Below are 16,137 nucleotides of genomic sequence, written 5' to 3'. Positions count from 1 at the left end.
TGATGACTGTTGCATTCCTGAAGAAATCCAAACCAAAAACAAACAACTGCACTGTTACTCGAACAAACACTTAACTTCCTCTAGCCTAGGATTATGATCCACTGTGTAACCTTAATCTTCAGTGGATGACTAGAAAAAAAATACAGGATTTAAACAGGCTCTCGTTACAGTCCTACATTTTGGCCACACCCAGCACATTTGAACCTTATCATTCATAAGAATAAAATATTTCTTAACTACTATTTTCTTCTCATTTTCTAACTTAAGAATAATAAAATAATGTTCCAGGTTTAAAACAAGTTAAGCTCACTCAGCAGCATTTGTGGCATAATGTTGATTACCACAAAAAATAAATGGCTCGTTCGTCGTTTATTTACAAAACAAAATTAAAAAAATGGCAAAAAACACGGTTAAAGTAAGGCACTTACAATGGAATTGAATGGTGCCAGTCCATACACACTAAAATAGACCTCAATTCAAATGTATAGCCACAAAATGTAAACAATATACACGTGACCACGATTTTAGTGTGATAAAATCAGAGATTTACCTGCATTACAGCATTTTACCAGACTGCAGGGTTTACTGGTGTTAAAGCTGTAATATTGGATATAACTTCACACCGATATTATTAAGCAATTTAAAACAATAAAATCATGTTACCATGTAAAATGTTTATGCCTTGTGGCTATACTTTAAAAGTTTTTTCTATACTATGCTGACGACTGAGCTTAACATGTATTAAACCCAGAAAATTCCTTTAAGAATATTTTGCATTCCCGAAAAGACTACTTATGAATGTTTTGAAGTGCCTAATTAGAGTTTGTTTAGCTGGCTGGGTCAGGTCACCCCACTCCTCAAGTGTACACATCCAGTGTTTATATTGGTAATGGTGTCACATGCTACCCTATTCACCAGAGACCAGGTCAAGAGAGAGAAAGAGGCAGTGCACTGGATAACCAGCAGTGCGGCACTGGAAACGAGCGAGAATGCTGGGAGCTGAGACAGGGATGCAACACATAACACCGTTTCCCACGTATGAAAAAGGAGAAGTGCATTTCGACAGTAACCCTATTAACACAAAGCCTATTAAAACAATTACTACACTAGAGAATACCAGCGATACTTTCAGCAGGATGTGGTGATTCAGACTTGGTTGTTCATAGCAAAACTGTTTTTAAAAATTAAGACGTGGCCATACGGAATCAAAAGAAAACAGGTGTTATAACTGTTTTTTGTTTTTGTTTTTTGTTCTCTTAAGGGAATGTTGTCGATTGGTGGGCAGCTTCATCTGTGTTTAAACTTCAGCCAATCAAACAACCTGTGAAACCACAAAACCTTTTTGAAAGTTTTTATTTGTAATACCAATACTGGAACCACAGAGGTGAAAATTCTCACTATCAAACAGAGACAGGTGTGCGTTTGCATGTACATATCAGAATAAGTGCTCGTTTTCTGTAAAAAAAAATAAAACACAATTGCCCATGATGCTGTGAAATATGACAGGTTTTATCAGAAATTGTATGTCATCTCCAATGTGACTAGCGGACACTCAATATTTCCATGTACACTTTCCTCAAAGTCACAAAAATGCAACAAACTGCAGTGGTCAAAAATAATCCAACTCTAATTTCCCTTTCATATACAGTACATTATCAGTCAAAAGTTTGGACAAATGAATTAAATTTATGTTTCTCATGATCTTAAAAAAAACCTTTTGATTTAAAGGGACAGTTCACCTAAAAATTACAATTTTGTCATCATTTACTCATCCTCACTTCATTCCAAACCCGAATGACTTTTCTTTCTTCTTTGGAACACAAAAGGAGATATTAGGCTGAATGTTTGTCTCAGTCACAATTGACTTTCATTATATGGAAAAATGGTGCAATGAAAGTGAATGGTGACTGTGGCTAACATTTTGCCTAACATCTCCTTTTCTGTTTCAAAAGTCTTACAGGTTTGGAACAACATAACGGCCCCAGCATACTCATGGAGAAATTCTTCTTTGTTCTTTGCTCAGAGCCAAAGTGAATTTCGAAACAGCTGGGCAATGATATACTGTTTGCGAACATTCTGACACTAGCCATACCACTGGGGGAGGCGTTTAAAGCCTTTAAAATAAGGACGCACAAGACTACATGTAAAACCTTAATAAATGTGACATTAAAATATGATATCAATGACTTCATGCCTCATTATACTAGTAGAATTCACAGGAGATCAGTAATAGAAGCTGTATTAACCACTCAATGATGATTTAAAGTAATATATATTCAGTAGATAATGTGTCATTTGTCGTGGTTACATTCAGCATTCATGGTGCTAAAGTGCTAACACACGGCCATAATATGGCAGATGTGTGAATGGCTCTTGGCTGCAGACAGCACATGAGTGAAGCAGCATTACAAACAACAATATGATTGGATACATAGAGTATTTGAGTAGATTTAATTTCCTTTTGTAGACTAATAAAAAAATAAAATAAAATAAAAAGCGTGGCATGTTCTTGGAAAATGTCTCTACGCAAACGAGCATACGCATATGTATACGTAGATAGAGTATTTGAGTAGATTTCATTTCCTTTGTAGACTAATATTTTTTTTTTTAAAAAAGCATGGCATGTTCTTGGAAAATGTCTCTATGCAAACGAGCATACGCATACGTAGATATGTTTGCTCACTAATAACTCTGCACACCGGTGTGTTCATGTTGACTGAGCTCCAGGTCACACCTTCTGATGATGTGGACCAATCGCAGTAAGAAGGAGTTAAGCAACCGGTACAAAGTGTTCCAGAAAGTTCGCCCCAACGAGCTGTTACGAACCACAGAAAAGAACTCAAAGACACCTTCGTTTTGGTCAGATTTAGTTATAAATGACGTCACATTCATTCATTCGTTCTTCGCTTTCGTATGAATTATGCAGAGGCCTTAAGGGTGAGCAAATGACAGAAAATTTTCATTTTTGGGAAAACTATTTCTTTAACCTTTTTTGGGGTCATTACATAACTCAAATACTTACATTTTTGTCATTTCATAGTTTCGATGACTTCACTTTTATTCTAAAATGTGGAAAATAGTAGTAATAAAGAATGAGTGGGTGTGTCCATCCAACCTTTTGACCGGTACTCTACAAGGCCAAGGCAAATTACCATTGATAGAGCTCTCAGGATACAAGTCCTCTGTGTGATAAAATACCTTGGAAAATCATTTGCAAACCAATTTGCAAACATTGCATAAGCATTCAGCTGCACGCTAGGGCCATCGGCATCTTTACTACAGGCAACAAGGGATTTCAGGTTTGGTTGTAATGCATATGGGAAACTGAATTATGGCAAAATCTTGAAGAAGAAAAAAAAGTCATACAGAGTTAAAGAGTGACATGCAGAAATAGGCAATTTTTGAAGAAGTGCACTTTCTCTGTAATGAAGCTTTCCACATCAAGCGATTTACAGATAAACAATGAGTCACAAAAAACTCAAAGTTTTCACACCAGTCTGTTTAGACTCAAGATTGGAATGGACACCTTGGGAATTTAACATTGCTCATCTGACCTACCTTTTCACATTGTTATACCCAAACAAGCACCAAAACAATGAGAGTGACCGGGAAATAAGATCTAAATCTGATAGTAGAGACCTGGTGCTCTGATACCTGATTGATATGAATGAAGATAAGATTACGATAAGATTGCAATGATGATATAAATGTTTGATGGTTCAAGACTTGCAAATGTACAGTACTACCTGTTTAATTCTAAATGTCAGCTAAGAAATGTTCCTTTCCTGAGTTATCCTGACAATCACACTGGATTTAAAAGGAAGAAGGAAGCTGCAGCCTCTTTATCCTTGGGGCAGTTATATAAGGCGGATTGTTTGACTCAAGCGATTGTTTGGTTTCACACCTGCACTGCAGAGACTGTGGCACAGTGACCCAGCTGAGAATGATTCATGTAGGTCAACAGATAACACATCTGTTGATCACACCCCATATAAAACTCAAACAAGGACAGAAGCAGATTAATGAGAAAAGGAGAGAACAAAATAAGAAATTAAATGGATGTGTGATTACATCTGTGTGTATGTGTGAATTCAAGAGAGAGACACACATAAAGAGAGAAAAGTGACAAAGATTTGAAAAGCGAAAGAGAGAGAGACATGAAAGAGAATGAAAAAGGAAACAATGTAAGAGGAAATCTTGCTGATGCCACTGAATGGTGGTTGAAGAGACAGTTTCTACATTTTAGGCAGAAAACAATTACAAAGTATATCCATTCCACAAAACACAAAACGTACACATTAATAGCATCAATTTCGTGCGATTAGTCGACTAACAAATCATTTTCATTTAAAATAGTGATTTGCTTAAATGCAAATGATTTATGTATGCATTTTAAGCCCAATACAGAAACAACAAAACAAACTGCATATTAAATTAGTGTGATTGACAGCTTTCAGCGTATGGTGTCATTTCGGATAGCAGGTCATTTTTTGATTCCAGCCCTTGCCTGTAGAACTCGTTTGCAGATTATTAGCGCCACCCAGAGGGATGTTCTGGTAACTGTTCAAGAACTCAACACAGGCAAGGAGTACAGTGATGCAGTTTGCCTTAATGTTGCCCATTTGTACTACTTTTGTTTTTTTATAAACTAAGGATATATTCTGATGATTATTACTTTTAGTGTTCTGATCAATCATAATGTACAGCGGCCTCAAAAACTATTTGGACACTTCAGCCACACTTAAAAATGTTTGAATGTGATTGCATTAGATGTCAAACCAAGTGAACAAAATATCAATCCAAGGGGCATTTATTTTGAAGAAAGATGTCATTTCAAATAATAGGAACTGACTTCATAAATCCACAAAAAAAAAAAAAAAAAAAAAAAAATTACCTTGACACCAGTTGGTTAAATCAAAGAGCAAAATAATAATAATCATCATCATAAAAAGATGGTTCTGAGAAAAGCTGTAGCATTATTTGTTTGCACAGGCGACATAATTTGATATTTTGTTTATTTAATGCAATGGCACTTAAACTTTTATACCTGCTGTCATTAAAGGAATATTCCGGGTTCACAACAAGTTAAGCTCAATTAACAGTATGTGTTATAATTTTGAATAACTCAAAAATAATTTTGACTTGTCCTTCCTTTTCTTTAAAAAAAAGAAAAAAATCTGGGTTACAGTGAGGCGCTTACAATGGAAGTAAATGGGGCAAATCGTTAAAATACTCACTGTTTCAAAAGTATAGCCACAAGACATAAACAATGTGTTAACATGATTTAAGTGATAAAATAATCTTTACTAACACTAACTACTTAATACTAATGCTAACTAACCTTTTATGTGTAGTTATAGCCAATTTTACAACTTTGTTGCCATGCAAAGTAACACTGTAAAAACCGAAAGCCCTAAAATGATTGAAAAAAACGACAATATAAACAAATTTACAGCTCAAATTATACACAAGTTTTAACAGAAAAAATCATGTTAGTGCTTTTATAAAATGATAATAATGATAATATTAAACCCTCAAGAAATGGGCCCCATTCACTTCAATTGTAAGTGACTCACTTTAAACTCGACTTTTTTTTTTTTTTTTGGCAATCAACATTATGCCACAAATGCTGTCGATTGAGCTTAACTTGAATTGAACCCGGAATATTCCCTTAAGTGTCTCAATACTTCTTGGAGCCTCTGTGTTTCTCTTACCAATTTTGTCTTTTTTGAGATACAAACAAAGTAAAAATAGAACTAATAAAAGATAGCATTCTGCTAAATAATGAAAATGATTCAGGTTCTGGATGTAGATTCATAGAGTCAATAGAAGAATTGGATATCTTTTTATTAACTAATCTTTCTGTTTTACAGAAGCATCTTAAGGGGCCGTTCAGACCGAACGTGTTCTTGCATTAAAAAAACAAAATGCAAGGCAACATATGGAACAGAATGCAGGTGTTTCAAGTGAAGTTCTTTTAACTTGCCAGGGCGCCTTAAATTACTCAGTCACAAGATGCTGAAAAAACAGCGAGATGCAGCGCAACAGTCAAAGACGTCAATGTAGCGCGTGTTTGCATATAAAAACAATGGGGTTTTTTCAGACGGATTCAAAAACATATTCGTGCGAACGGCCCCTTACCCTAACCCTTGACCGCTAAATGGCCATTCAGACCTAAAACGTTCTAGTGCCTAAAAAAAAGCTGGAGGCAACTAGTGTTGTCAAAAGTACTGGTGCTTCGGTACCAAGTCGGTACTAAAATAAAAAAAGATGTAACGATACCAGTGATTCTACAGTACCAGACTTAATTCAGTACCCACACACTGTCTTACTGACACACGACTGCTTTCAAATGCTCACACGCTTATTTGAGCGTGTGCTCTGTTACTCCTTTTATAAAAATTAAGCAATATATCACAAGCATGAGTGCTTTTGTACTGAATAAAAGTTAGTTAAAAATGTAATGGTATGTTGATAAGTAGTTGTTCTATTTTACTAGTTAAAAGTTTTTAAACATTTAAGGAAAATGTTTTGATCAGACGCCATTTTGATAATGAAATTAAACTTTAAAACATGGAATTCTGGAAAAATAATTAAAAAAAAAACTAAAAGGAAAAAAGGATTTCCTTCACATGTTAGAAACACGTGAAGGAAAAATGCATATCTTTTAATTTATTATTTACATTGATATTTAACTTTAAATAGAATAAAGGAGTGTGTTCAATAGCACACTATCATATTAGCACATTTTTTCTGTAGTATCAAAATTAGTATCGAGAACCATGAAATTTCACTGGTATCGGTCCCGACTACTGAAATTTTGGTACATTTACAACACTAGAGGCAACAAAACAAACAGAGCAGAATGCAGGTGTCTCAAGACGCCTTATTAAAGTTGAAGTTATTTTAAGCTTGATGCACGAGACACTTAAAAACAGCAAGACAGAACAATCAAAGCGGTAACACTTTACAATAAGGTTCCAAATGTTAACATTAGTTAACAACATTAGTTAACATGAACTATCAATGAACAATACTTTTACAGCATTTATTCATCTTGGTTAAAGTTAATTTCAACATATAGTAATACATTTTTAAAATTAAACGTATATATATCTGTTAACATCATGCACTATGAACTAACAATGAACAAGTCTTTTTTTTATCAACTAGCATTAACAAAGATTACTTAAAGCTGTAAAAAATACTGTATATTGTCCAGTGCTTGTTCATGATACCTAATGCATTAACTAATGTTAACAAATGGAACCTTATTGTAAAGTGTTACCAAGACATCCTTCCAGTGCATGTTTACAGTGCAAAAACACATTTAATTACTCTAACCTCGACTCTAGACCCCTAACTCTTGTCTGTTTGTAACCATGGTGATGTACAGATTTAATTTAGAACACTGAACTTGTCAGATCTTAAAGGATTAATTCACCCAAAAATAAAAATTCAGTCATTGTTTACTCACCCCTGTGTTGTTATAGACCTATATGACTTTCTTTCTTTTTATTAACACAAAATGAGAAATTGTGAAAAAAAAAAAAATTCTCAGTGATGTCATACAATGGCAGTTTATGGTGACCACCTCTTCAAGCTTCAAAAGGACACACAAGTATAACTCAGAAGTCTAATAAATTGTTGTATATGACTCATGTCTTGTTCTGAAGAAATACGATAAGGTTTGGTGAGAAACATACCGAAATCGAACGTATTATTAAGCAAAACTCTTGACCGACGGTTGATCTCCTGTGCGTGTTCATAAGTCGGCACGCAAGCTTTAAAGCTCTTGCACAAGAGCAATAGTAGTTATGATGCATAGAAATGCATCTATATTTCCACTACAAACTATTCAGACATGTTTGTAAGTTCTGTTCTCTGGTTTGTATGCAGCTATGTTGTGTTTTCTGTTGTTAATATCGCTGTTTGTCCTGTTCAAGCGAAACAAAATTAGTTTTCGCTTGAACGCACCACCTCGCGAGTGGCAAGGTGTGCAAGGAGCTCTAAAGCTTGCATGCAGACTCATGAACGCACACAGTAGATGAACTGTCGGTCAAGAGTTACTTAATAATACGTTCTATTTTGGTTTGCTTCTCACCAAACCTTATCGTATGCTTTCATAACAATCATGAGTCTCATGGAATAATTTATTAGACTTCTGAATTACACAATGAGTAAACAATGACTGAATTTTCATTTTTGGGTGAACTAATCCTTTAACTTAAAGGGATCGTTCTTCTCTTTAAAGTGATTTCTGGTAAATAAGGACTTAAATTCTGCTGTTTCTCACCCAAAGCGATCATATATCTTCAGAAGACCTGGATTAAACCACTCAAATCGTAAGGATTACTTTTATGCTGCCTTTATGTCTTTTTTGGAGTGTGAAACTTTTGGACCCCATTGACTTACATTGTATCTACACAAACACCTCATACATTCTTCACAGTATTTCTGTTTGTGTTCCGCAGAAGAAAGTCATATGTTCGAGAGTAAGTACATTTTGGGGGAACTATTCCTTTAAGACTTAAGATACAAAGTTTCCATAATACAGAAAGATGAACATTAAGTGCTTAATATACTCACCAACCGCTCTGAAGAGGCAGGCACCATCTTCTTTCATTTTTTTGATGACGAATCCTTTCTTTTCCCCGAGCGCTTTTTCAAACCAGTGTTCCTGCTGTAACAGAGGCACGACTTCAGAACTACACAACTGAAACAGCGGAGGTCCATTATGTACTAGATAAACCGACAGCCATCTGATGCTGAAGTTACTGTTAGTACAAATTATTTTTTTGCATGTAAAGAGTTAAGACGGTAAACGAATGAGAGCATCACATAGATGAGCCCGTGGACCTTTTTCAAGTACCAGCAGCAAAACTCTTTGCATTCCAGTTTATATACATATCCAAGCAAATGAGCTCATGCCTGGGTTGAGTTATTGCACTTGACTAGTCATAAATGATACTGTAGAACTTATCCGATGTCCTTTACCCCATAAAAGCATCGGATTATATTGCTTTCTGGAGAAGACAGCCATGATGTCTTTATTTCACTTGCAGAAATCTTTATTCGTTATACTCGAATTACAAGCAATGAGTTGGTAAAATTCAAGCGTTAAAGTCAACATAACTTCATATTTGCAACCCATTTTATTTCCATAACATGACATATTTTCAAGTGAAAGAATATTCGACAGAAAAAAATTAAAGGGAGGATCTTGATTTGGTTCATCACGAATTGATTTGATTGTGAAAAGTGGGCATTTCAGACTAAATTAAGCCAGACGTTAATTTGAGTAAGCACACTGTAAATACTAAAAGTATTTGCAAAAAAAAAAAAACATTTTTACTCAACTTAATCTTAACTTTTTACTATTCTTACTAATTTTAATTAAGTTACCGTTACTCCCTAAATCCTAAAGTTGTCATTAATAGAAACATGTAAGTGGTCCTAATTAAACAGTACTTGAAATGTCACATTTTGGAATCATAACTCAAATATATACGTTCATTAAACTTTGGCTTCGAGTACTGACAACTCAATATGATCAAGTACAAAACTGCAGCTGCGTGGAATACCTATAAGCCCTAGCACTTGAATAAATGATGTATGTTTGATCAAAACAAGGGAACTTATGTAGAAAAATAATAATTTTTATTTAAAAATGTATATTGTTTTAATGTTATTGTTTTGTAGTAGCTGGCTGATAGTTGTGATTAGTGTGAAGTCACCATTATGGTGATTAGTGTTACCTCTGGTGAACTTGGAGCCTGTTAAATTAAGCCATTCTTCTTTACTCAATTGTACATTACATAAGTGCAGATTTATGTGCACTAAGAAGTACTGAGAAGAATCCATATGTGTCATATGGCTAACCGAGATTCCAGTCATAATTTTCCTAATACTGTTTTAGACGTCCTATTACTCAATTTAAATAATTAAAAAAACAATTATACTTTAATCACAGATGAGTTAAGTTTACTTGTAACTAGTTAACCTTACTTAAAAAAAAAACAAAAAAATAGGTTCAGTTTGCTTGAGCCAAATAAGTACATTACTTAAAAAAAGCATGCAAACCAATTGTCTTAATCTAATTAAGGTCAACTAATTCGATTTTACAGTGCAGGACTACTCCCCTCCTGAAACACCACTTTTGAGGAAAGCTTTTTGACCAAGATTAAGGTCGACTTATCCCAGTGGTAACAATTCTTTATTAAGTTGCTATAATCGCAAAACGTTACCAAGCATTAACTTACTGGGTTATTTGGCTATTGGTTAACATTAAACAATAGCCCGTGCGGCCTGAGAGACATCAGCAAAAAGTCGTTTTAGAGCCGGAGCAATTTATTACACTTTAATGAAAGGCTGTAAAGACAAAAAAAAAAAATGTCTTTAGAATAAGAGTACTAGGAATGTGTATTACTGGAAAATTCAGTCATTGTTTACTCACCCCTGTGTAGTTATAACCCCATATGACTTTCTTTTTCTTAACATTGTTGTGCTCAGTGATGTCATACAATGGCAGTTTATGGTGACTTCTTCTTCAAGCTTCATAAGGATGCAAAAGTTTAATTCAGAAGTCTAATAAATTATTGTATGCGACCACTGATATATATACAGCTCTGGAAAAAATGAAGAGACCACTGCAAAATTATCAGTTTCTCTGGATTTACTATTTATAGATATGTGTTTGAGAAAAATGAACATTTTAGTTTTATTCTATAAAGTACTGACAACATTTCTCCCAAATTCCAAATAAAAATATTGTCATTTAGAGCATTTATTTGCAGAAAATGACAACTGGTCAAAATAACAAAAAAGATGCAGACGAGTTTTCAGACCTCGAATAATGCAAAGAAAACAAGTTCAAATTCATTTTTGAACAGCACAATACTAATGTTTTAACTTAGGAAGAGTTCAGAAATCAAGATTTGGTGGAATAACGCTGATTTTCATTCACAGCTTTCATGCGTCTTGGCATGATCTCTACCAGTCTTTCACATTGCTGTTGGGTGACTTTATGCCACTCCTCCACAAAAATTCAAGCAGCTCGGCATTGTTTGCTGGCTTGTGGCCATCCATCTTCCTCCTGATCAAATTCCAGAGGTTTTCCATGGGGTTCAGGTCTGGAGATTGGGCTGACCATGACAGGGTCTTGATCCGGTGGTCTTCCATCCACACCAGTTTTCATTTTCTGCAAATAAATGCTCTAAATGACAATATTTTTATTTGGAATTTGGGAGAAATGTTGTCAGTACTTTATATAATAAAACTAAAATGTTCATTTTACTCAAACACATACTATAAATAGTAAATCCAGAGAAACTGATAATTTTGCAGTGGTCTCTTCATTTTTTCCAGAGCTGTATATAGAACTGGATTGTGCCACCATATTGCTATGCCCAAACATTCCAATGTGCCTATATTGACTTAACAGAAAATCATCTCTTTTCAGTGAATAAACATAGGCCATTTAATCACATATTTTTATTTCTAAAATCTGCCTGTACATCCCTACAGCGCAAACACCCTACACATGTATTTATTTATTTATTTAAAGTCGGGAATAAAAAAAAAAAAAAGCCAGAGCGAGTTATGTATATCTATATCAAACGTATACTGTACCTCTAACAAACTTAAGTGGCGAACAGTTCAGCTGAATGTAAATAAGTTAAATGAAACTGAGATAAGATACAAGCAGACATTTTCAGAGATATTTATTTACAACATTGAAGTGTTCGTTCAGAGTTACTTGTTTCACCCACTGTAAATATTTTCATTAAAAAGTGCCTTTTTCTCGTGGTCACTCGCCTGTAGTGTCGTCAAAAGTACCGGTACTTCAGTACCAAGTCAAAAAAAGATGTAACGATACCAGTGTTTTTGCAGTACCGGTAGTATCGAGCACTAACTATATCCGGTACCAGCGCACAGTATGACTGACACACGACAGCTTTAAAATGCTCACAGGCTTATTTTGAGCCCGTACTCTGTTAATTCTTGTACACTGCAATGGACATTTTAAATTAAAATCGTGACATGTCCTAGTGTGATTTATTAAACAGGTAAAGGCTGCAATCTTAGTGCGGATGAGCTGCGTACTTTAAATAAATCCGACCGCTCATCCACTAGAAACTCCACAGATATTGAGAATCATTCTCGTTGTATCAGATGACAGAGCAGAGCACTAATCTACTGTGAACCATGCAGCACATGTAAAATATATATTTATATAATTAAAATCACAGCATTTGCACATTAATCACAACTCAGCTTTATTTATATCGCATTTAAAACAACAGAGTTGACCAAAGTGCTTCACAGTAATACAATTTAAAATATAACATTTTAAAATTGCCACAGTCATTGTCAGACTCAAAGGTCAGTGTAAACAGATTTCAGACATGACTTAAAAGTCTTCAATGATCAGTGATCACACTGGGCCGTGTCTCGACCTGTTTTTCCGGAAAAGTGAAGCTTCCGGCAAAAAACACACTTCATAATAAACTATTCAAAATAAAATGTAGATGCCAGAAATTGAAGAAAAATATATTACGACTGTATAGTAAAATGTAATATTCACTGTAATAATAATAATAATAATAAAGTATCACAAGCAAGACATAATACAAATAAAAGTTTGGCAAAAAAAAATGCAATGACATGTTGAAAAGTTCTAAAGTTTTAAGAATTTATTGATAAGACACCATTTTGATGATGAAATTAAACTTTTAAAAAGGAACATTCTGGAAAATAATAATTATTCAACTATAATTATTAAATAATTAAAAATAATTAAACTGGTGTGTTCAATAGCACACATAGCATCATATTAACACATTTTTTCTGTAGTATCGAAATTGGTATCGAGAACCGTACCGACTACTGAAATTTTGGTACCATGACAACTCTACTCGCCTGAGAGCGCAGATTCTCTCTCTCCCTCTCTCTATCACACACGCGCAGCGGGCACACAGAGAATGAGGGAGAGAAGCAAAGCAAAGATGAATCAAACTGATGCGGTAAGTTTAAATGGCAAACGCACACAGAATGTATGACATGTATCAATAGGAAAACAGGCAAATCGCTGGCATTTAAGGAGATATAGAAATACCGGTCTGACTTTTTAAAGACCCCTCCGAGGGAAAGGATGGGTTGTCACCCTAAAACAAGCAAACATTAAAGCTTTTTCTACTTACGTTATAACTTGTGGAGTGTTTTGCCATGTCCCTTGATGATCGTTGTGATGCACACTGGGACAGGTGAATGCTCTGACAACGCGATCGCTTATATCGTTTCCCTCGTAACAAATATAATCCATATGAGCAAATTAAGCATTAATCATGATTTTCACTAGAGTTTGGAGATGGTGAAATGGCAGCATTATCAGCTGTCAGTCATTTAGGCTCTATGGCAGTTTGGGCACACCAAGATGGCGGTCAAAAGTTTGGAATAATGTACAGATTTTGCTGTTTCGGAAGGAAGTTGGTACTTTAATTCACCAAAGTGGCATTCAACTGATCACAAAGTATAGTCAGGACATTACTGGTGTGAAAAACAGCACCATCACTATTTGAAAAAAGTAATTTTCAAAAGTTTTTGAGTTGCCACAGTATGCAAAAAGGTCAATGATAGGTCAAAAATGTCAAAAAAGAAACAGCTTTCTCTAGAAACTTGTCAGTCAATCATTGTTTTGAGGAATGAAGGCTATATAATGCTTGAAATTGCCAAAAAAACAGAAGATTTCATACAAAGGTGTACACTACAGTCTTCAAGACAAAGGACAACTGGCTCTAACAAGAAAGACAGAAAGAGATGTGGAAGGCCAGATGTACAACTAAACAAGAGGATAAGTACATCAGAGTCTCTAGTTTGAGAAATAAACACCTCACATGTCCTCAGCTGACAGCTTCATTGAATTCTACCCGCTCAACACCAGTTTCATGTACAACAGTAAAGAGAAGACTCAGGGGTGCAGACCTTATGGGAAGAATTGCAAAGATAAAGCCACTTTTGAAACAGAAAAACAAAAAGAAAAGGTTAGAGCGGGCAAAGAAACACAGACATTGGACAACAGATAATTGGAAAAGAGTGTTAATGATCTTAACCCCATTGAGCTTTTGGGGGATCAGCTAGACTGTAAGGTGCGTGAGAAGTGCCCGACAAGACAGCCACATCTATGGCAAGTGCTACAGGAAGTGTGGGGTGAAATGTCACCTGGGTATCTGGACAAACTGACAGCTAGAATGCCAAGGATCTGCAAAGCTGTCATTGCTGCACGTGGAGGATTTTTTGATGAGAAATCTTTGTACTAGTTTAAGAATTTCTGACATTTTTTTCAAATTGTAATAGTCATTTTTCACGTTATTGATGTCCTGACTATACACTATCCTGAATGACACTTTGGTGAATAAAAGAACCAATTACTTTCCATAAGATCAAAATTTGAACATTATTCCAAACTTTTGATTGCCAGTGTGTATATATATATATATATATATATATATATCAGTGTATGTGACTCATGCCTTGTTCTGACGGAATATGATAAGATTTGGTGAGAAACAAACCGAAATATAATGTATTAAGTGAAACTCTTGACTGACCATTGATCTCCTGTGCGCGTTCATGAGACAGACTGCATGCAAGCTTTTAGAGCTCCTTGCACGAGAGCAGTGAGCTGCAGCCACTCGTGAGATGGGTCGTTCAAGCGAAAACTCGTTTGGTTTCACTTCAACAGGACCACCAGCGATATTAACAACAGAAAACACAACATATCTTCACACAAACCAGAGAACAGAACTTACAAAAGATGTCTGAAGAGTTTGTAGTCGAAAAATAGATGCATTTCTATGCCCAGCCTTATTTGTTTGAACCCGAGTCCTCAATTAAACTAAGAGATGGAGGAGGCTGAAGGTAGCGATGGGCATTTCGAAACATGCTTCATGAATCTTCTAAACTTTTAAGAATCATTGGTTTTGAACCACTGCTTCGAAGCACGTATCAAACTGGCCAAGTCATGTGATTCCCGCAAAAGAGGCTTCGTTACGTCATACTGTCATTTTCCAAAGCAATTGGTTCAATTAACTTGAAGTTTTGGAAAGCTTAGTTTCTGCCATCACTAACTGAAAGTAGCTACAGTCACACCGTGTCCTAACCATAAGCCAAACGACATGCAATAAAGTCATCTTGACCTAAGCAACTGACAGGAGAGTCGGGACATTCTGTCGATCGCTTGGTTTCTATATTTGCCGTTGCGCCAAGGTAACCCATCCGATATTAAATGGCGAGTCCAAAATCCTTCTGATAACATTATACTGAAGCCAGCATCTCACTTGCCGGTTAAAACTCCTTGATTTTGGTCGAGAATGTTACACCTGCCGACTGTTTTCGTGGAGGTCTCTTCAGGCGGAGGTCTGTCACACACACACACAGGTTCAGAATAAGGAGACAGACATTCCCGCTCCCTCCGCCTTTCTCTCCGGTTCTTCCACTTCACTTTTGGCAAGCGAAACCTAAAAAAAACAGCGGTGTCCGGTACTCTCTGTCTGACTGTAGCATCTGGGTGTGTATGTGCAGCTACCTTCAGCCTCCTCCATCTCTCTGACCCCATTTCCATCTGGTATTAAGATGCATCTTGAGTGATCCGATCACATGTGCTCAGGTGAGACACATTGCTGTTTACACCTGGTCCCTTAAATGCATCTCCTGTGCCCACTTGTGTTCGGATTTGGAAGGGAGGGTCTCTCTCATACATCAATCACTATGTCAGTGTGTTACTGCATGATATTAAAGCGCAACAAAGACAAAGAAAGCGCAAAACAAAACAAACAAAAAAAACAACAAAAAAAACGGTGCACTGTTTCTCCCAGATGCGGTTGAAATTTAATCTAAGCACAAATGCAACATGTCAAGCAGAATTATCTGTTATTTTAATGGATGACCTGTATTAAAGGATCTTCAGGTGTCCATGCTTGTAATCTGTGTTGATATCAGACACACTAAAAAAGATCTGTGAAACTTTCGTGATTGTGTATATATCCACATTTGTATGTGGTTTTTGTGACCCGATCAGAAAAGGTTTTAGACCCCTTTTAGACCTGTATTTAGGGCTGACCACATGTGATCGGATCA

At 35.7% G+C, this 16,137-nt stretch overlaps 1 protein-coding gene across 4 annotated transcripts in view; it reads right to left on the bottom strand.

Moving 5' to 3' along the window:
- LOC127415036 (OTU domain-containing protein 5-A-like) overlaps window positions 1-16,137 on the bottom strand; it is a 57,310-nt gene that overhangs the window by 38,853 nt on the left and 2,320 nt on the right. For 3 of the 4 annotated variants that reach the window (XM_051653514.1, XM_051653512.1, XM_051653510.1), the window contains exon 2: window positions 8,590-8,683. In XM_051653514.1, coding sequence (XP_051509474.1) covers window positions 8,590-8,683 — 94 coding nt within the window. The remainder of the gene's footprint in view (window positions 1-8,589; window positions 8,684-16,137) is intronic. The other variant, XM_051653511.1, reaches the window with a different exon arrangement.

The sequence above is a fragment of the Myxocyprinus asiaticus genome, chromosome 24 (assembly GCF_019703515.2).
Source record: "Myxocyprinus asiaticus isolate MX2 ecotype Aquarium Trade chromosome 24, UBuf_Myxa_2, whole genome shotgun sequence".
NCBI classification, from domain to species: Eukaryota; Metazoa; Chordata; class Actinopteri; order Cypriniformes; family Catostomidae; genus Myxocyprinus; species Myxocyprinus asiaticus.
Note: the sequence above shows the minus strand (reverse complement) of the source record. Positions and strands in the feature narration are given on the sequence as shown.